Here is a 21,683-nt window from a genome sequence, read left to right as displayed (position 1 = left end):
CAGATGTGGTTCAGATCATAGCATTGACCTTACCCGATCACTCCTGGACACCATAACTGGGGTGAGTGAGGACGTAGCGGGACTGGTGGGAGAAGTTAACATTAATGGCACGGGAAATGGAAACCATATCCGCTAACATCAGTGAGGGAATAGTGTCCCATCAGTGAGGGAATGGTGGCCATGAGGGATGGAATATCAGGAGGTAGTGGAAAGGACAACAGTTGCAATGACCAAGGCCATGAGGGAGGGAATGTTTCAGACTGGTGAGACACTGTCAGGGTGCATGAGACCATGCGTGAGTTAGCTGCTGCAATACGGGAACGTGCCCAGACCCCGCGCCCATTGACAGAATCAACTGCCACTCCAAACTCTGAACAGCCCAAAGCCACGCCCTCCAACGCTGCCTGGGCTCTCCAACTTGGCACGTGACGCTGACGCCCCCCCCACCCCTCAAGGAGGTGTCCAGTGGCCGAGATGTTTGAAAGAAGAATCTTGGTGTGTACCCCAGAAACACTGCACCATCGCCTGCGGGCAGGGGTGGTGGAGAATCCAAGACCAAACGCAGCGGGCGGCCTTAGACTAAGGGGGATGAGAGATGGGTGCAGCCTTTCTTTGCTGCTGCTATTTGTTTTTTATTATCACTTCACTCACTGTTCTAACTGTTCTTACATTTGATTTTTTTTGTAAGTTATGTAAGTTTACAAGTTTGTACGTAATCTTAGAGTAAAGTTTGATAAAATTATTCTTGTATTACACTAAAGTTAAGTGCATTGCAAAGTTTTGAATAAAATATATTTTACATTAAAACTGAATCATGTTCCATTAACACAACGCAAGATTAGGTAGAGCTCCAAAAAACAAACATGTCCATTTGGGATAGTTGTCACTGAGTCCTCAGGAATCAGCAAAGCGTTCACGGATGAACTACTGGCGCAAGGCTCGAGCAATTGTTAAGGGGACACGATTGCCCCCCTCCTCCGACATCCTGCTCCGGCCTAAGACACTTGCATGGTTTCCTCATCATCATCATCCTCCACCTGCTAGCCACCTGTATCTTCCACATCATCATCAGCCACTCTCACCTCAGGTGGGTCTTCTTCCACTAGCAGGTGCGACTGCCTCATGATGGCTAAGTTATGCAGCAGACAGTGAACTGACCAACAATCTCGGGGGAGTATTGCAAGTAACCTCCAGAATGGTCCAGGCATCGGAAACGCTGTTTCACGATCCTCTCTATGATGCTGCGCGTCGTAAGAGCCTGAGGCCGGAGCAGGACATCGGAGGAGGGCGGGCCATCGTGCCCCCTTAACGATTGCTCAAGCCTTGCGCCAGTAGCTCATCCGCGAATGCTTTGCTGATGCCCGAGGGCTCAGCGACAGCTATCCCGCATGGACGTGTTTATTTTTTGGAGCTGTTCCTAATCTTGTGTTGTGTTAATGATCCTCTCTATGATGCTGCGCGTCACAATTTGCAACTTGTATTCACGGTCAGCTTCCGTCCGGGTTACGCATAGGGGCGACATGAGCCAGGTGGTGAGGCCGTATCCAGTAGCCAGTTCTTCCCTTCTGGCTGCTGCTCAAACATTTCTGATATAAAGCTGTCGCGTAAGATGAACGCATCATGGATGCTACCAGGGTATCTTGCATCGACTGACATGATGCGATGCATGTCGTCACACATGAGCTTCACATTAATGGAGCGGAAGCCTTCTCTATTCCTGTACATCTCGGCATCCTCCAAAGGTGCTCGCAAGGCAATGTGGGTACAATCAATGGAGCCCTGTACCTTTGGGAAGCCAGCAATCCTTGAGAACCCCACAGTCCGCTCATACATTGCTTGGCCAGTCATTGGGAACTTGATGAAGTCATTCCTCCACGCACACAGTACAGCCGTGACTTGGTGAATGGAAACATGTATTGCACGTTGAGATATGGCACACACATCTCCAGTTGTAGATTGAAACGATCCGGAGGCATAGAAGGAAAGTGCAGCAGTAACCTTCACTTCAACTGACAAAGCAGTTCAACTGACAAAGCAGTCCACCTGCTGCTTCTTGGCTGTAGGTCTGGTCTCAGCAAGTCACAGATCTCACGGACAACTTCTGTGCGGAAACGCAGCCTTCTGACACACTTTCCATCACTCAGGTCCAGGTACGAACACCTGACTCGAAATTGCAGAGGTGGGTAAGGCCTCCTGCCCAGCAGCCTACGGGCTCTGATGTTCCTGATGTGATGAGCTCTAATCAATTGTCTCCTACATAGCACAATGACAATGATGCAGAACGCTCGCAAAAGGTATGGCATTGTGAGTATTGCTCCCATAAAGTTAAACTTTCAAAGGTCAAAGTAGGCAGCACAGCACAGGTTTGCAGTTCTCTCTCTCTCTCTCCAGATGGACCACACCCAAAGGTCCTTTGTCCTCTCCTTGGGTCTTGTAACCCCCCCCCCCCCCCCCCCCCCCCCCAGGTCTATGACCTGCCTCCCTCCTCCGCCCCCCTCCCCAGCCTCCCTGTTGATTTAAAGGGCAGTATCTCTCTCTCTCTCCTTCCTCCCCACCCCCACCGATGCCACGTTCGGTCGCTCTGCTTCGCCCCCCCACCCCCCAACCGATGCTGCGTTCAGTTGCTCTGCTTCCACACACCCCCGTTCATTTGCAGCCGCCCCTAGCTCTGGATGACTGGACTCCAGGTGCTCTTCTTGCCAAATGGCCTCACGCACAGGTCTTCCCGGGCCAACTTTAAAGATTAAGGTAGGATTTACTTAATTTCTATTAGTATTTTAATTGTTTGAGCTTTTCCTTGCAATGTTTGGTGCTTGGTTGTTTAGTTTCAGGTCCTCTCCGGTTCCCTTCCCTCCCCTCCCCTATCCCTGGCCTAATGTCCGCCGATGTACTAATGTGCGCCGCTTTCTTAACTGCCTGCAAGGTTTTTCAGAACTGGCCACATACGCTGACCCAAGTTGATTTGGAGTAAGTTTTAGCTGGCCAAAGTGACATAAATGACCAAAACTGGAACACCCCCTTTTGAAAAAAAAACCAAAAAAAAATCGTACCCAACGGATTTACTCTGGAGCAAGTTTATTGGGGAAAGTGACTTTTTTTAAACTTACGCCAGAAAAACCAACTTACTCCAAAAAAATTGGAGCAAGCCGTGGCCAAAATTGAGCCCCAAGAGCGGGCATAGTGATACAAACTGAGAGCTGAGGTCAGAGGTGAAAAGTCACTGCCTAATGCACTGGTGCCATTGCAATTAGTTCCCTACTTCATTATCAGCACTGACACCAACATTGGTCACAATGCCAAGATTTATAGTGGACCATAATTCCCTGTCAGCCATGGTGATTCTCCCCCATTAGTTTTCTTCTTTACTACAAAATATATTTTTTACACAGTACTTACAATAATTTAATACAATATATAAATGTATAGCTAAAGCAATGCTGGTTTTGCATCGTATTGCAAAATTTATCAGAGATACTATTTAGTTAAGATAACAAGTACAGTTTTTGCTTCAACTGATAAGTTCAAAACTAAAATGTTGCCTTAAGATACATGTGAACAAAACATAATTTTAACAAAAGATCAAGACTGATTTCTGTTGCAAATTCCAGAGAAAAATGTGCCATTCCAAAAGATTTCCTACCCCCACATTGTGTTTTGCTTGGCACTTTCAAAAATGATTAGATTATAACATTTAAAAATCATGCCCCACTTAACACAGCAAGTATTTTTGTCAGTGTAATCATGCAAGTATCTATTTCCTGGACATTCAAGGAAGAGTTTATCCAGAAAACTTCATGTAATGACTAACCACCAAAAAAATACCAACAGAGTTCTTTGTTGCTATTTCCTAGAGGAAATAGTAATTCTGTACTTTATATTTTTAGTTACAGGGCATTTTAAAAACATTATAATCTCCAATTGATGCAAAAAACCAGTTCCATGCTCGTCTTATTTTTCCACAAGTGGTCCATTGACTGCAAATGAAAAAAAGACAATTTATATTTTGCACATCAACACATTTATTATTTTTGGTCTTTTGATAACTGGTTCATTTGAAAGTATTTAAAATCTATTTAAAAAGTCCAATAAAAGTAGTCCAATAAAATCCAGTCAATTTGAAATGAAAAGGAACAATTTGCTTAGCAGTTTTACATTATTTTTATCTGCATCTACACCATATGCAGATAGCTTTAGAAATAACGACTAGAACAAGTCTACTGAATTACTGTATTTACTAGTCAAAACAATGACTATACATAAACAGAAAAAATCTCAATGAATCAGGCTTCACAGGTTTAAGTATTTCCAGACATTTGAAAAATACTAGCAGTACTATTTAAAATTAAATAACAATGAAATTAAGTCAAAATGCAAAAGGTTAAAAATTGGCACATCAACTTTGATACCATCCCCTTATCAAATACCTTAATGCAGTTAAAGCTACAATACTCTTAAATTAAACTTATAAATTTAAGACTACTACAGAAATGCTAACACTGAACTATTGGTGATGAGAGTTTTGCTCAAAATGCTTTTTGTTGTAAACCCCGTAGTCAGTCAGTTGCACCAAAACATTTGCTGGAGTTCATCCAAATGTGTTTAATTTGAACTAGCTTTTGATTTACCTTTAGACCATCTTGCGGGGCATCAGAGATCCCCTCTTAGTCACCTCCTTTCAAGCCTGAAAAGCCAGATTCCTCCAGTCTATCTTTATAACTCAGTCCTCACTAGGGCTCAGTTGTCTAACTCTCTCCGGGACCATTTCCAGGGCTTTAAATGCCTTCCTGTTGTCTCGTCACCAAAGCTGGGGTAGAACTCTGTAGGTGTAATATGACTAATGCACTGTATAGTTTAAACAATAACCTCCTCTGACTTCCACTCTTGTTTTGGCTATCTATTTGCTTTTATACTCCAGTATTCTAATTGCTTTGTTGCTTGTTGCCCTGCTCTGATTTGCTATTAAGCCATCATCATCATAGGGAGTCCCTCGGAATCGAGGAAAACTTGCTTCCACTTCTGAAGTGAGTTCTTTGGTGGCTGAACAGTCCAATACGAGAGCCACAGACTCGGTCACAGGTGGGACAGATAGTCGTTGAAGGAAGGGATGGGTGGGGCTGGTTTGCCGCACGCTCTTTCCGCTGCCTGCGCTTGATTTCTGCATGCTCTCGGTGATGAGACTCGAGGTGCTCAACACCCTCCTCCTGGATGCACTCTCTCCAATTAGAGCGGTCTTTGGCCAAGGACTCCCAGGTGTCAGTGGGGATGTTGCAATTTATCAGGGAGGCTTTGAGAATGTCCTTGTAACGTTTCCGCTGCCCACCTTTGGCTCGTTTGCCGTGAAGGAGCTCCAAGTAGAGCACTTGCTTTGGGAGTCTCGTGTCTGGCATGCGAACTATGTGGCCTGCCCAGCGAAGCTAAGAGTGTGGTCAGTGCTTCAATGCAGGGGATGTTAGCCTGGACGAGGACACCGATGTTAGTGCGCCTGTCCTCCCAGGGGATTTGTAGGATCTTGCGGAGACATCGTTGCTGATACATCTCCAGCGACTTGAGATGTCTTCTACATCGCCCATGCCTCTGAGCCATACAGGAGCGCGGGTATTACTACAGCCCTGCAAGACCATGAACTTGGTGATAGGTTTGAGGGTCGGGTCTTCGAACTCTTTTCCTCAGGCGGCCGAAGGTTGCACTGGAGGCAGTGTTGAATCTCTGGATCAATGTCTGCTTTTGTTGATAAGAGGCTCCTGAGGTATGGGAAATGGTCCACGTTGTCAAGTGCCGCACCATGGATCTTGATGATTGGGGGCAGTGCTGTACAGCGGGGACAGGCTGGTGAAGGACCTTTGTCTTACAGATGTTTAGCGTAAGGCCCATGCTTTCGTATGCCTCAGTAAATAGGTCGACTATATCCTGGAGTTCAGCTATTAAGAACCAAGTCTATTAATACCCAAAGATCTCGCTCAGCTTTATCCTTAGTTATTCTGAAAATACTTAAGCTGCTCAGTTTGCAGTAATTTGTACCTGTCCATATTAAATTCCATCTGCCATAGCTGCACATTTTATAAATCACGTGTTCCTTTATCAGATTCAACTGCGAGTTACATTTGATAAATGTAACAAGCATTTTTACTGGCAGAAAATCAAGCGGAATTGATTGCATGTTGAAATGTCAACATTAACAGCAGCAGCAAATAAACTTACTACCAAAAGCAGCATCCCAATTTGCTTCAACTTAAATGTGCAGGAAAAAAAGGATATTACAAGTCCAAAAATTATTTTTAAAGCCAAATTCGACTTTATTGGAGATGGGAAGAGATGCTGCAAAATCTAGATTGCAAACAGTTCTGATTCAGTTGATACAGGGATTTTATTAAGCACCATCATTTCTGATTTATCTTATTGCTCCTTACTGTAGGTTTCAGCTTCAAAGCTGGTTGAGGTGAACTGGATTTAAATTTATAAAACTAACCTGAAACGGGTATGTAAAATAAATGGAGAGAAAAAAAACAAAACCATACTAGTGAGAAATTACTGTTCTTCAGCCATATATTGAGCTGTTGCAAGTTGAATTGGCCACAATGCACTTACCACTAGGGACAAATTTCAACGAGCTGCTGAATATTCAGAAACGTGACTGGCCTCGCTTGGGCCCGTCATCGAGAAACTCGTGACCAAGACCATTCCCACACTTTCCACAAGAAACCTGGAATAGAAATTTGAAAATTAACATTTTCTACTTGGGCACCTTTTTCAAAATGATCACAACCATTACATGCAGACTTGCCAGAAGATGGGAGGTTCTCCAAAGATGACAAATTTTGTTACAAGCAGTCCTGGAGTTTTGTAATTGAGCAGGAAAGCGCCGTTCATTAATATGTGTGTTTTATTGCGAATTCTGTGATGTCAGAAAGTTCACGTAGTTCATTACTCACTGGCTAGTGGTTGTATATTTTTAAATAATACATGCTCTTTCCCCGCCCTCCATGCCCTCTTCACCCCTCATCTTTTATAGCGGTCAACTAGATAAGGTGCAAACCAGATCAGGAATTGGTCAAAAGCGGTCAGGCTTCCCATCCAAAAAGCAGAAAGTTATTTTAAGAGTTAAAAGGAGAGTCACATTGCACTGGCCATATATCACCGCTGATTATGGCCCAGACTAGGTAATATCAAATACTAACAGATATATTATCAGATATACGTGAAATAATCTTAAATATTCCATTTAATACCACATTGACATCCTACCTTTAGAGCATTTTTGCTTTCCATTTTTTTAGATAAACTATCTGGATGAATGGTTTCAGTAAAAGCAGGCCATGGTGAGGAATGGTCATATTTTGATTTACTTGAAAACAATTCATGCCCACACTTTGAACAGATGTATATACCTGCATTGAAAAGAAACAATGTTTAAAGGAGACTAACATTCTGCCAACAGAATTGAAAATGAACAAGCTGCACAATAACATTTAGAGCAATTGCAGAATACATGTCCCCATATCACTAAATAAATCTCTTGTAAGGTAAAATCACATTGGCAGTTTTCCCTACATCCCAATGAACACATACATTTTTACACCTGAAATATAAAATCTAATATATTGAAGTGAGTGTCATGAAATGAAATCAGCAAACACCAGTCTTCAGCTTACTCCAAAATAACTGAGAGCTACGTGACATTATTTTAAATGCCCCGTCAGTCGTGGATCAGTGGGTAGCACTCTTGTCTCGGAGCACATAAATCTAGTCTGTCACCCCACGGCATTACTGAGTTCGCTGCACTGTCGGAGGTGCTATCGGAGGAAACGTGAAACCGAGGCCCCGTCTGTCCTCTCGGCGGATGTGTTAGATCGCATGGCACTATTTCGAAGAGGAGTAGGGGAGTTATCCCCAGTGTCCTGGCCAATATTTATCTCAATTAACATCACTAAAAAGATTATCTGTCCATCATCACATTGCTGTTTGTGGGAGCTTGCTGTGCACAAATCGGCTAGCTCATTTCCTGCATTACAACAGTGACTACACTCCAAAAATAGCTTTGGGACGTCCCATGGTGATAAAAAGCGCTTTATAACCAAGTCTTTTTTTATTTGAACTACTCTGATTTACTGCAAACCCTCTTTCGGTCCCACAGTAACAGGTCAGCACAGATTTATCAATTTAAAACAAATCACTAAGTTATTGGCACAGTTTTGTGTCAAGGGTGAAACCAAATAATGCAGGAATAGATATCACAACCGTGGCTAAACTGTGAACTTTTCTCTGCTACTAAGCTCGGCGCGGCACTCGGTCCCACAGACTGAACTCTCTCTCGGTCCCACAGACTGAACTCTCTCTCGGTCCCACAGACTGAACTCTCTCTCTCTCGGTCCCACATATCTCTCGGTCCCACAGACTGAACTCTCTCTCTCTCTCGGTCCCACATATCTCTCGGTCCCACAGGTAATGAACTCTCTCTCTCTCGGTCCCACATATCGAACTCTCTCTCTCGGTCCCACATATCTCTCGGTCCCACATTTCGAACTCTCTCTCTCGGTCCCACATTTCGAACCCTCTCTCTCGGTCCCACATATCTCTCGGTCCCACAGACTGAACCCTCTCTCTCGGTCCCACATATCTCTCGGTCCCACAGACTGAACCCTCTCTCTCGGTCCCACATATCTCTCGGTCCCACATATCGAACTCTCTCTCTCGGTTTCACAGACGAATTTCAGGTGCAGAGCTGCTGCGCACTTTCTCCAAACTCGCCATTTTACCGCCAACTAAATCCCAAAGCATAGGGGGAGGGGGCGGGTGTGGGAGAAACACTCGCTCATCCCATCCCACTACCCCAGACTGACCGCTTTCAAAGTAATCCTTGTAAATCTCTCCGCCGAAGAAGGAACAGAACGCCATTTGCTGTCTCTGCGCTGACCCGCGGACGTTGGAAGCTCCGCTCGAGCCGGCGACAACCGTTGGAGCGCGCGCATGTGCGAGTCTCCGAGCTGCTGCGGGGGCGGGGGCGGGGCCAGGTGCTGGCGGGGGCGGGGCTAAAGCCTGGCCGCGCTGGCCAGCAAGCTGGGCCCCCGGACCCACCCTCCCGGGCCAGCTGCAGTCACGGCCTGGATCCGGCGAGGCCGCCACCGCGCGGCGGAAGCGAGCCAAGCAGCTGATCAATTAGGGAAAAAAGGAGCTCTTCGCAAGTTTATTCCCCCCCCCCACCCCCTTCAAAATATTTCTTTTCGGGGTGAGAGAAAGGCAGCATTTATGGCCCATACAACAACTTGTATTTATATCGTGCCTTTAACATAGTAAAACGTCCCAAGCCGCGTCACGGGAGCGTTATCAAACATGTTTTGACACCGAGTCACATAAGGAGACATTAGCGCAGGTGACCAAAAGCTTGGTCAAAGAGGTAGGTTTTAAGGAGCGTCTTAACAGAGAATAGAGGGGAGGAGAAGTTTTGGGAAGGAATTCCAGAACTTGTGGCCTAGGCAACAGCAGGCCGTCAATGGTGGAGTGATTAAAATCGGTGATGTGCAAGAGGCCAGAATTAAACAGCAGATATCTCGGAGGATTGTAGGCAATGTTCCCTTTAATTTTTTTCTGTGCGCGGTTCCTTTAAATTTGCTGCGCAGGTGGGTATTCTCTCCGGTGACAGCAGCTGGTGAGCGGCCAGCACAGGACCTCACGATCGGTACACAGCTGCACACCTTAGGGGGAACGTTGGTTGTAGGGCTGGACAGATTAACATAGTAAAAACATCCCAAGGTGCTTCACAGAAGCATTATCAAACAAAGCTTGAAAGAAAATTTGACACCAAGCCACATAAGGAGATATTAGAACAAAAACTTGGTCAAAGAGATCATAAGAACATAAGAAATAGAAGCAGGAGTAGGCCATTTAGTCCTCGAGCTTGCTCTGCCATCCAATAAGATCATGGCTGATGTGATCTTGGCCTCAACTCCACTTTCCTGCCCACTCCCCATAACACTTGACTCCCCTGTCGTTCAAAAATCTGTCAATCTCCACCTTAAATATATTCAATGACCCAGCCTCCACAGCTCTCTGAGATAGAGAATTCCAAAGATTCACGACCCTCTGAGAGGAGAAATTCCTCCTCATCTCTGTTTTAAATGGACGACCCCCTATTCTGAAACTATGCCCCCTAGTTCTAGATGCCCCCATGAGGGGAAACAACCTCTCTGCATCTACCCTATCAAGACCCTCAGAATCATATATGTCTCATAAGATCACCTCTCATTCTTCTGAACTCCAATGAGTATAGGCCCAACCTGCTCAACCTTTCCTCATAAGACAACCCCTTCATTTTATAAATTAACCTCGTGAGCCTTCACTGAACTGCTTCCAATGCAAATATAAAGCAGCGTGGAGGCCCCGACCTGCGAGAAACCACCAGCCACAGGTCGGGGCCATAAAAGGAGTGGAGGTGCAGCGGCCCAGGAGCAGCGTGGAGATATGCCAGTTCAGGGAGCAGCGCGAGCTGGTGCAGGAGGGCCCCGACTTGGAGAAGGGCGACTGGATTGGATGTCGCCAAAATCCAGGTCGCTGATTGGAGCGTGGGCAGGTACAGGAGGAGAGGCGGCAAGCAGCAGAGGAGTGGCCAGGTCGAGGCGAAGGAGCGGCGAGAGATTGTAGAGCGACATGATCGCGGCCCAGGAGAGGCGTGAGTTCAGGACCCGGAAGAGGCGAGGGCCTAGGGGCAGCACAAGCCAGCCCACATTGTGATATGTGTGCACACTAGGTCCATACAGCAGAGCTGGTCTCCAGTCGTCTAGGTTAATCCTTGTCAAGCCCGTGTGGTGGCTGGTGTGCAACGGCCACCCCACGTTAAAAAAATCCACGCACAGGCATCTTCCACCCTTCAACATGTAGTTCTGGACCTGGAATGTCAGGTCCTTCATTGAAACACCTGTGAACTCATCCCTTTTTGGTGTGGAAGCAAATTATCCTCGCTACGAGGGACCGTCTAAGATCCCTCCTTAAATAAGGAGACCAAAATTGTACGCAGTACTCCAGGTGTGGTCTCACCAACACCCTGTACAGTTGCAGCAAGACTTACCTACTTTCATACTCCATCCTCCTAGCAATAAGGTCGGTTTTAAGGAGCATCGTAAAGGAGAAGGAAGAGGTTTAGGGTGGGAATTTCAAAATTTAGGGCCTATGCAGATGAAGGCACGGCCTCCAATGGTGGATCAATTAAAACTGGGGATACGCAAGATAATTGGTGGAGATTAGAGAACTTGGAGGGTTGTGGGGCTGGAGGAGATTACAGAGATACGGAAGGGCGAGGCCATGGAGGGATTTGTAAACAGGGATGAGAATTTTAAAATCGAGGTGTTACTGGTCCGGGAGCCAATGTACCAGCGAGGACAGGGGTGATGGGTGATCGGGACTTTGTGCGAGTTAAAATACAGACAGCAGAGTTTTTTGATGAGCTCAAGTTTTTGGAGGGAGGGAAAGGGGAGACCGGCCAGAAGATCATTGGAATAGTCAGGTCTAGAGGTAACAAAGGCATGGGTGAGAGTTTCAGCAGCAGATCAGCTGAGGCAAGGTCAGAGATGGGCAATGTTACAGAGGTGGAAGTAGGTGAATTTGGTGATGGAGCTGATATGTGGTCAGAAGCTCGTCCCAGGGTTAAATAGGATGCCAAGGTTGTGATTGGTTTGGTTCAGCCTCAAACAGTGGCCAGAGAGAGGGATGGAGTCGGTGGCTAGGGAATGGAGTTTGTTGCAGGAACCAAAGACATTGGCTTCAGTCTTCCCAATAGTTTGTGGATGTTGGATAAACAGTCTGACAATTTAGAGACCATGGAGGGGTTGGGGGAAGTGGTGGTGGGGGAGAGCTGGGTGTCACCAGCGTACATGTGGAAACTGACACTGCGTTTCAGATTATGTCACCGAGGGGCAGCATGTAGATGAGAAATAGGAGGATAGATCCTTGGGGGACACCAGAAGTAATGATGTGGGAGCAGGAAGAGAAGCCATTGCAGGTGACTCTCTGACTAAGAATGGAACCAAGTGAGTGCAGTCCCACCCAGCTGGATGACGGAGGAGAGGCGGTGGAGGAGGATGGTGAGGTCAACCATGTCAACGGCTGCAGACAGGTCAAAAAAGACAAGGAGTAATAGTTTACCAATATCACAGTGATACAAGATGTAATTTGTGACTACGATAAGAGCAATTTCGGTACTGTGGCGGGGCAGAAACCTGATTAGAGAGATTCAAACATGGAACAGAGGGGTCAAGGGTTGTTTTTTTGAGGGGAGAGCTGATGACAGCAGATTTGAAGAGGAGGAGAGACAGTACCTGAGGAGAGGGAACATGTCAGCTAATAAGGTTGCCTTGAGGAAACTAAGAGCCAATCATATGGTGTGAGACTGGAGTCACATGTAGGCCAGTAAAGGAGGCAAACAAACTTCCTTCTGAAATAGTGAACCAGTTGGATTTTTAACAACAACATGAGAGCTTTCAAGGTGTGAGCCCACAACTTGCCATGTTAGGATCTGAACTTATGACCTCAGGGTTGCTAGTCTAATATCATAATCAGTAGGCTACTGCACCCTTAACTGTACTGAATATGGCAAATTAAATTAATTACAGTTAGAATCATAGAATAATACAGCGCAGAATGAGGTCATTCTGCACATCATGCCTGCGCCGGCTCTTTGCTAGAGCTATCCAATTAATGCCACTCCCCCGCTCTTTCCCCATAGCCCTGTAAATGTTTTCCCTTCAGGTATATATCCAATTCCCTTTTGAATGTTACTATTGAATCTGCTTCCACCATCCTTTCAGGCAGCGCATTCTAGATCATAATGACTCACTGAGTAAAAAAATGTTTCCTCATGTCACCTCTGGTTCTTTTACCAATTATCTTAAATCTGTGTCCTCTGGTTACTGATCCTTCTTCCACTGGACACAGTTTCTCCTTATTTACTCTAACAAAACCGTTCATGATTTTGAACACCTCTAGCAAATCTCCTCTTAACCTTCTCTGCTCTTAAGAGAGTAAACCCAGCTTCTCCAGTCTCTCCACATAACTGAAACCCTCATTCCTGGTACCATTCTGGTAAATCTCTTCTGCAAACTGTCTAAGGCCTTGACATCCTTCCTAAAGTGTGGTGCCCAGAATACTCCAGCTGAGTCCTAACCAGCGTTTGATAAAGGTTTAGTATAATTTCCTTGCTTTTGGTACTCTATTCCTCTATTAATAAAGCCAAGAATCAGATATGCTTTTTAACAGCTTTCTCAACTTGTCCTGCCATTTTCAAAGATTTGTTCCAGCAGCCCCTTTAAAATTGTACCATTTAGTTCATGTTGTCTCTCCTCATTCTTCCTAGCAAAATGTATAACTTCATATTTCTCTGCGTTAACTTTCATCTGTCATGTGTCTGCCCATTTCACCAGTCAGCCTATGCAGGAAGCAAAGGGCAATGGTTGGTGGGTGTTTTTGTGATTGGAAGGCTGTATCCTGTGGGGTTCCACAGGGCTCAGTACTGGTTCCTTTGCTTTTTGTGGTATATATCAATGACTTGGACTTGAATGTTGGGGGTATGATTAAGAAGTTTGCAGATGACACTAAAGTAGGTTGTGTGGTTGATAATGAAGAAGAAAGCTGCGGACTGCAGAAAGATATCAATGTACTGGGGATGGGGGGTAGGCCATTTGGGACCGGGATGGGGAGAGGCTTCGTCACCCGGGGAGTGGTGGACCTGTGGGGTTCTCTGCCACAGAGAGTTGTTGAGGCCAGTTCACTGAGTGTATTCAAGAAGGAGTTAGATGTAGTCCTTACTACTGGGGGGATCAAGGGGTATGGCGAGAAAGCAGGAATGGGGTACTGAAGTTGCATGTTCAGCCATGAACTCATTGAATGGCGGTGCAGGCTCGAAGGGCCGAATGGCCTACTCCTGCACCTATTTTCTATGTTTCTATGTTTCTATGTACTGGTCAGGTGGGCAGAACAGTGGCAAATGCAATTCAATCCGGATAAGTGTGAGGTAATGCATTTGGGGTGGTCTAACAAGGCAAGGGAATACACATTAAATGGTACAACACTGAAAAGTGTAGAGGAACAAAGGGAACTTGGAGTTCAGGTCCGCAGATCCCTGAAGGTAGCAGGCCAGGTAGATAAGATGGTTAAGAAGGCATATAGAATACTTGCCTTTATTAGTCGAGGCATGGAATGCAAGAGCAAGGAGGTTATGCTTGAACTAAATAAAACACCGCTTAGGCCGCAGCTGGAGTACTGTGTGTAGTTCTGGTCACCACATTACAGAAATGATGTGATTCCATGGAAAGGGTGCAGAGGAGATTTACAAGAATGTTGCTTGGACTGAACAATTTTAGCTATGAGGAAAGATTGAAAATGCTGGGTCTGTTTTCTTTGGAATAGGGGAGGCTGAGGGGAGACCTTATTGAGGTGAAAAAAATTATGAGGGGCCTAGATAGAGTGGATAGGAAGGACCTGTTTCCCTTGGCAGAGGGGTCAACACTAGGGGACAAAGATTTAAAGTAATTGGGGTCAGGTTTAGAGGAGATATGAGGGGAAATATCTTCACCCAGAGGGTGGTGGGGGTCTGAAACTCACTGCCTGAAAGGGTAATAGAGGCAGACAGCCTCACCACGTTTAAAAGATACTTGAATGTGCACTTAAAGTGCCGTAACCAAAGGGCTACGGACCAAGAGCTGGAAAGTGGGATTAGGCTGGATAGCTCTTGGTCGGCTGGCGTGGACACGATAGGCCGAAATGCTGTAAATTTGTATGATTCTATGATTCTCTGTCTTCCTGAAGTCTGTTACTTTCATCCTCATTGTTTATTACATTTCTGAGTTTCATATCATCTGCAAACTTTGAAATTATGTCTTGAATTCCCAAGTCCAGGTCATTAATATACATCAAAAAAACCAGTGGTCCTAATACCGACCCCTGGGGAACTTCCACTGTATACTTCCCTCTAGTCTGAAACATAAGCATACACCACTACTCTCTGCTTTCTGTCCTTTAGCCAATGTTGTATCCATGCTGCTATTTTCCCTTTCGATGCTGGTACTTCTACCTGCCCAAACAAAAAGAAAATATTTTTCTGAAATCTTTTTGATAATGACAGTTCATAACTATACCAGTATTTGTAGAAGCAGTCATAAATTTATGTGGAAATTGATGACACTGGTGTGGATCTTGCTGTATATGTGAGATCACATTAGTTTCCTCCCTGGATTTACTGTAGATTCAGCAATACAGTATTTTTTTAAGTTTTGAAGAAAATAAAAAGAACAGTCACCCTATCTAGTTCGTTATTCATTAGTTCAGAGCACAAGATAGTTTGTGCCAATGATTTAAAAAAAACTGGAAATACAAGTAATGGGGAATGAACCGGAGCAGATAAGAGAAGTAAAAGTAGGGGAGCATCTAGGCAATAGTGACCATAATATAATACGCTTTAAGATGATAATAGAGAAGGACATAAGTATGACGAAAACCAAGTTAATATATTGGTGAAAAACTAATTTTGAGGGGCTGAGACTAGAACTTGGGAAGATAAAATGCGCAACAATATTGGCAAACAATGATGTAGAACAACAATGGGAAACATTTTAAAATGGTGTTCAACAGAGTGGAAGAAAAATATATTCCGCTAATAGGAAAGAAAAAGCTTAACACTGATGAGACACCATGGATGAATAGAGACATAAGGGAACAATTGAGGGTAAGGAAAGAGGCATACATTAAGTACATCGACTGCAGAGCGTATAAGAGAGAATACAAAGGGATTAGGAGAGAAGTCAAAAAACAATTCGGAAGGCAAAGAGGAACTATGAAATTAAATTTATCAAGGAACATAAAATAAAATAGATTGGAGAAAAGCTGATTTTGATATTTTACAGACACATCAATAAAAGAGGGAAGGTTGGGATGGGAATAGGACCAATAAGAGATAGAGAGGACAATACCACAGGTAACAATGGGGAGATGGCAGAAATATTAAATCATTATCTCGCTTCAGTATTTACCAGCGAGATAGAACATTGTTGTGTATGGAGAACGAGTCAGACTGAACAATGTGAGCTCAAAGTAAAGTGTGACCTTAGTCTTTTATTGGAGGTCTCCAGAGTGCCTCTCCAACCTGTGAAGCCTCCTTAAATACCTGTGCTCCCAAGGGATTATAGGATCCCTTAGGACTCCAGGGGATGAGGCCTCTGGTGACTGTACAGAGTAAATACAAGTCCACATATATAACAACACTACCCCCCCCCCCCCCCCAAAGTCAATAGTGCAACTATTTACAATGTGAGTTGATCTGGGGCCCTTCTTGCCCTGGTTGATCGTCTCGGTGTAAAAGCTGATGTTGTTGAATCATTTGTTGGTCCCTCGTTGGGCTGCTGTGCAGCTGGCCTTGCTGGGTTGCCTGGTGTGTTGGGCCCTGCAAGACTGCTGTGGATGGTGGGTTCTGCTTTGTGGTCAACCGTGGTGTCAGTTGCCACTGGTGTGTGTGTTGGGGGATCAAAAAAGGTAGGGTCCAAGGTGGGTGCTCAGGATAGTCCGTGAATCTGAGTTTGATTTGGTCCAAGTATTTCTGGTAAATGAGTCCATTTGAAAGTTTGACCCGAAACACCCTGCTCCCCTCTTTGGCCACGACAGTGCCGGGAAGCCACTTGGGACCATGTCCATAATTTAATACAAATACAGGATCATTGATTTCAATCTCGCGTGACATATTTGCGCTATCATGGTATGCACTTTGTTGAAGCCGCCTGCTCTCTACCCTTTCATGTAGATCAAGGTGAACTAACGAGAGCCTTGTCTTAAGTGCTCTTTTCATGAGCAGTTCAGCAAGTGGGGTCTTGTGCGGTAGGTAAGCAGGACTCAGGATAGGCGAGTCTGCAGTGAGCCTTCAGTTACCCTCTTCAAGCCTTGCTTGATGGTTTGCACTGCTCTCTCTGCCTGACCATTGGACGCTGGTTTAAACGGGGCAGATGTGACATGTTTGATCCCGTTACAGGTCATGAATTCTTTGAACTCAGCACTGGTAAAACATGACCTATTGTCGCTCACCAGGACATCGGGTAAGCCGTGAGTGGCAAACATGGCCCGCAGGCTTTCAGTAGTGGCAGCGAACGTGCTAGCCGACATTATCTCACATTCAATCCACTTGGAGTACACGTCTGGAACCACAAGGAACATTTTACCCAAGAATGGGCCTGCATAGTCGACGTGTACCCTGGACCACGGTTTGGAGGACCAAGACCATAAACTTAACGGCGCCTCCCTGGGTACATTGCTTAACTGCGAGCATGTATTACATCTGTGAACGCAGGACTCTAAGTCCGCATCGATACTGGGCCACCACACGTGGGATCTGGCTATCGCTTTCATCATTATGATGCCTGGGTGGGTACTGTGGAGGTCACTGATGAAGGTGTCTCTGCCCTTCTTGGGGACTACTACTCGATTGCCCCACAGAAGGCAGTCTGCCTGTATAGACGTTTCATCTTTGCACCGCTGGAACAGCTTTATCTCTTCCTGCATTTCCACTGAGACACTGGACCAGCTCCCGAGAAGCACACAGCTTTTGACGAGAGATAATAAGGGGTCCTGGCTTGTCCAGGTTTTGATCTGCCGGGCAGTGACGGGTGATTGTTCAGTCTCAAATGCTTCCATAACCATGGCTAGATCTGTGGGCTGTGCCATTTTCACCCCCGTGGTGGGCAATGGCAGTCTACTGAGGGCATCGGCGCAGTTTTCTGTGCCTGGCCTGTGGCGGATGGCGTAGTTGTATCCGGACAACGTGAGCGCCCATCTCTGGATGCGGGCCAATGCGTTGGTATTTATCCCTTTACTCTCAGAAAACAGGGATATAAGTGGCTTATGGTCAGTTTCCAATTCGAATTTTAGCTCAAACAGGTATTGATGCATTTTCTTTATGCGATAGACACATACTAATGCTTCATTTTCAATCATGCTATAGGCTCTCTCAGCCCTTAGACAGACTCCTGGATGCATAAGCAACCGGTGGCAGTTTCCCAAAATCATTAGCTTGTTGCAATACACACCCGATGCCATATGACGACGCATCACATGCTAGTACCAAACGCTTACATGGATCATACAACACAAGCAATTTGTTTGATCATAACAATTTTCTCGCTTTTACAAAGGCATTTTCTTGGCTTTTGTCCCAAACCCATTCGCCCCCTTTTCATAGTAAGACATGTAGTGGTTCTAGCAGGGTGCTGAGACCCGGTAAGAAGTTACCAAAGTAGTTCAAGAGTCCCAGAAACGACTGCAGCTCCGGCACGTTCTGTGGCCTCGGTGCGTTCTCGATTGCCTCCGTCTTCGCATTGGTGGGCCTGATACCGTCCGCCGCAATCCTCCTTCCCAAGAACTCCACTTCAGGCGCCAGGAAAACGCACTTCGAGCATTTTAACCTGAGCCCCACGCAGTTGAGTCGACTAAGAACCTCCTCCAGGTTCTGCAGAGGCTCGACTGTGTTCCGACCTGTGGCCAAGATGTCGTCCTGGAAGACCACGGTGTGCAGGACAGACTTCAGTAAACTTTCCATGTTTCTCTGGAATATCGCTGCTGCTGATCGGATTCCAAATGGGCACCTGTTATAAACAAAAAGACCTTCGTGCGTGTTGATGCAGATGAGGGCCTTCGATGATTCTTCCAGTTCCTGCGTCATGTAGGCTGAAGTCAGATCCAGCTTCATGAACGTCTTTCCTCCCGCCAGCGTTGCAAAGAGGTCATCGGCTTTTGGTAGTGGGTATTGGTCCTGTAGGGAGAAACGATTGATAGTTACTTTGTAATCGCCACAGATTCTGACGGTGCCGTCTCCCTTGAGTTCTGGGACAATAGGACTGGCCCACTCGCTGAACTCGATTGGTGAAATGATGCCCTCTCGTTGCAGCTGGTCTAGCTCGATCTCTACCCTTTCTCTCATCATGTACGATACTGCCTTCGCCTTGTGATGGATGGGTTGCGCCCCCGGAATTAGGTGGATCTGCATTTTTCCTCCTTGGAATTTCCCAATGCCTGGTTCGAACAGTGAAGGAAATTTGTTTAAGACCTGGGCACACGAAGTGTCGTCAGCGGGCGACAGCGCTCGGACGTCGTCCCAGTTCCAGCGTACCTTGCCAAGCCAGCTCCTGTCGATCAGCGTGGGACCATTGCCTGGTACCACCCAGAGTGGTAGCTTGTGCACCGCTCCATCGTAGACCTTTACGGTAGCACTGCCGATTACAGGAATCAGTTCTTTAGTGTAAGTTCTTAGTTTCATGCGAACTGGAGTTAAGACTGGCCTTGAGGCCTTGTTGCACAACAACCTTTTGAAAGTCTTTTTGCCCATGATGGACTGGCTCGCGCCCGTGTCCAGCTCCATTGACACCGGGAGTTCATTTAGTTCAACATTCAGCATTATCGGGGGACAATTCGTGGTGAATGTGTGCACCCCATGTACCTCTGCCTCCTCTGTCTGAGGCTCTGGTTTGTCGTGATCCTCCGTGGATCTGTCCTCCTCTGCAACATGGTGATTTGCAGGTTCAACAGGCTTTGCAGCTCGCCTGCACACTCGTTGGAGGTGTTCCATTGTTCCACAGCCCTTGCAAACGTATTCTTTGAAGCGGCATGAATGGAAACGATCAACCCCGCAGCGCCAACAAGGTGTTAATGGCCTAGCATTCATCACCCTTGATGGTGGATTCTGAGTCATCTGCGGACGTGCAGCTGCAAGTATGTGTGACCTGCCCTGTACGTTACGATTCAAAAACAACATCACTTTGTTCACCGTACTTGTAGCAGTACTTGTATGCTGAGAGATTTGCTTCGTATTGTCACTGGTGGCAATGAACGCCTGGGCCATCACTATGGCCTTACTCAAGGTTGGGGTCTCTATAGTCAAAAGTTTGTGAAGTATGGTTTTGTGGTCAATGCCAAGTACGAAAAAGTCTCTGAGCATGTGCTCCATATGTTCTTCAAATTTGCAATGTCCCGCAAGGCGTCTTAGTTCGGCGACATAACTCGATAACTCGCCAATTCCTGGCCTTCAGACCTTTTGTAGGTGTAGAACCGGTACCTCGCCATCAGAACGCTTTCCTTCGGGTTCAAATTCTCTCGGACCAGTGTACACAAATCATCGTACGATTTCTCCATGGGTTTCGCTGTAGTGAGCAGATTCTTCATGAGGCCATACGTTGGTGCCCCACAGACGGTGAGGAGGATCGCCCTTTGTTTGGCAGCGCTCTCTTCCCCATTTTGCTCATTGGCCACGAAGTATTGGTTGAGTCGCTCCACAAATGTTTCCCTATCATCTCCCTCCAAGAATTTCTGCAGGATGTCTACTGTTCTCTGCATCTTTGGGTTCGCTATCTGTATCTCATCGCCAATTGTTGTGTATGGAGAAAGAGTCAGATTGAACACTGTGAGCTCAAACTAAAGTATGACCTTAGTGTTTTATTGCAGATGTCCAGAGTGCCTCTCCAATCTGTGAAGCCTCCTTAAATACCTTTGCTCCCAAGGGATTATGGGATCCCTTAGGACTCCAGGGGATGAGCCCTCTGGTGGCTGTACAGAGTAAATACAAGTCCACATATATAACAGACATGATATTAGATGATGAGATGAGTAATGCGATAAGTGCATTTAAAATAAAAAAGGGGATATATTAAATAAACTAATCAAATCAAACTGGATAAAACCCTTGGTCCGGATGGATTACATGCACACATTTTAAAAGAATCTAGGGAAGAGATAGCAGAGGCTTTATATATTTAATAATTCATTAGAAAAAGGTGTAGTGCCAGACAGCAAATGTAATACCTATGTTTAAGAGTGGGAATAGAACATATCCAGGGAATAATAAACCAGTCAGCTTACCATCGGAGAATCCCTACTAAAGGAGAGAATAGAAGACCATCTAGAAACAAAAAGTATAATAATGAATAGTCAGCATGGATTTTTTGAAGAGGTAACAGAGGGAGTAGACAATGGTAATGCAGTAGATGTAATTTATCTAGATTTTCAAAAGGCCTTCGATAAGGTACCCCATAATAGACTAATGAATAAGGTCCGAGAATGCAGAATCGGGGACAAGTAGCCGAATGGATAGCTAGCTGGCTTCAAGACAGAAAGCAGAGAGCAGGGGTAAAAGTTACTATTCACAATGGCAGAAGGTGGGTAGAGGTGTTTCACAAGGATCAGTGCTGGGACCACTGCTATTCACAATTTACATTAACGATTTAGACTTTGAAATCAAAAACACAATTTCTGAATTTGCGGAAGATACTAAATTGGGGCGATAGTCAATACTGAGGAGGATTGCAACAAATTACACGAGGACATTAATAAACTTGCAGAATGGGAAATAATTGGCAAATGAAGTTCAACATAGATAAATGTGAGGTAGTATATTTTGGTAGGACGAATAGAGAGGTCACTTGTTACTCAGAAGGTGCGAGTCTGGGTGGGGTAGAGGAACAAATGGATCTCAGAGTACAAATACACAAATCACTAAAAGTAGCGACGCAGGTTAGCAAGACCATAAAAAAGCAAACCAAGCACTAGGGTTTATTTCTAGAGGGATAGAACTGAAAGGTAGGGAAGTTATACTAAACCTGTATCGAACCTTGGTTAGACCACACTTGGAGTACTGCGTACAGTTCTGGTCGCAATATTATAAAAAGGATATA

At 45.5% G+C, this 21,683-nt stretch overlaps 1 protein-coding gene across 3 annotated transcripts in view; it reads right to left on the bottom strand.

Moving 5' to 3' along the window:
• Window positions 1-8,975, bottom strand: part of msrb1a (methionine sulfoxide reductase B1a) — a 29,771-nt gene extending 20,796 nt beyond the window's left edge. For 2 of the 3 annotated variants that reach the window (XM_070901234.1, XM_070901235.1), the window contains exons 1-3: window positions 8,838-8,975; window positions 7,243-7,385; window positions 6,586-6,700 (exon numbers count right to left, since the gene is read on the bottom strand). In XM_070901234.1, the coding sequence (XP_070757335.1) occupies window positions 6,586-6,700; window positions 7,243-7,385; window positions 8,838-8,892 (313 nt within the window). In that variant the 5' untranslated portion in view covers window positions 8,893-8,975. Of the gene's footprint in view, window positions 1-2,600; window positions 3,975-6,585; window positions 6,701-7,242; window positions 7,386-8,837 lie in introns of those variants that run through there. The other variant, XM_070901233.1, reaches the window with a different exon arrangement.
• Between the last annotated feature and the right edge of the window lie 12,708 nt (window positions 8,976-21,683).

The sequence above is a fragment of the Pristiophorus japonicus genome, chromosome 15, assembly GCF_044704955.1.
Source record: "Pristiophorus japonicus isolate sPriJap1 chromosome 15, sPriJap1.hap1, whole genome shotgun sequence".
Classification (NCBI taxonomy): domain Eukaryota; kingdom Metazoa; phylum Chordata; class Chondrichthyes; family Pristiophoridae; genus Pristiophorus; species Pristiophorus japonicus.
This window is presented reverse-complemented; position numbering and strand designations above follow the sequence as displayed.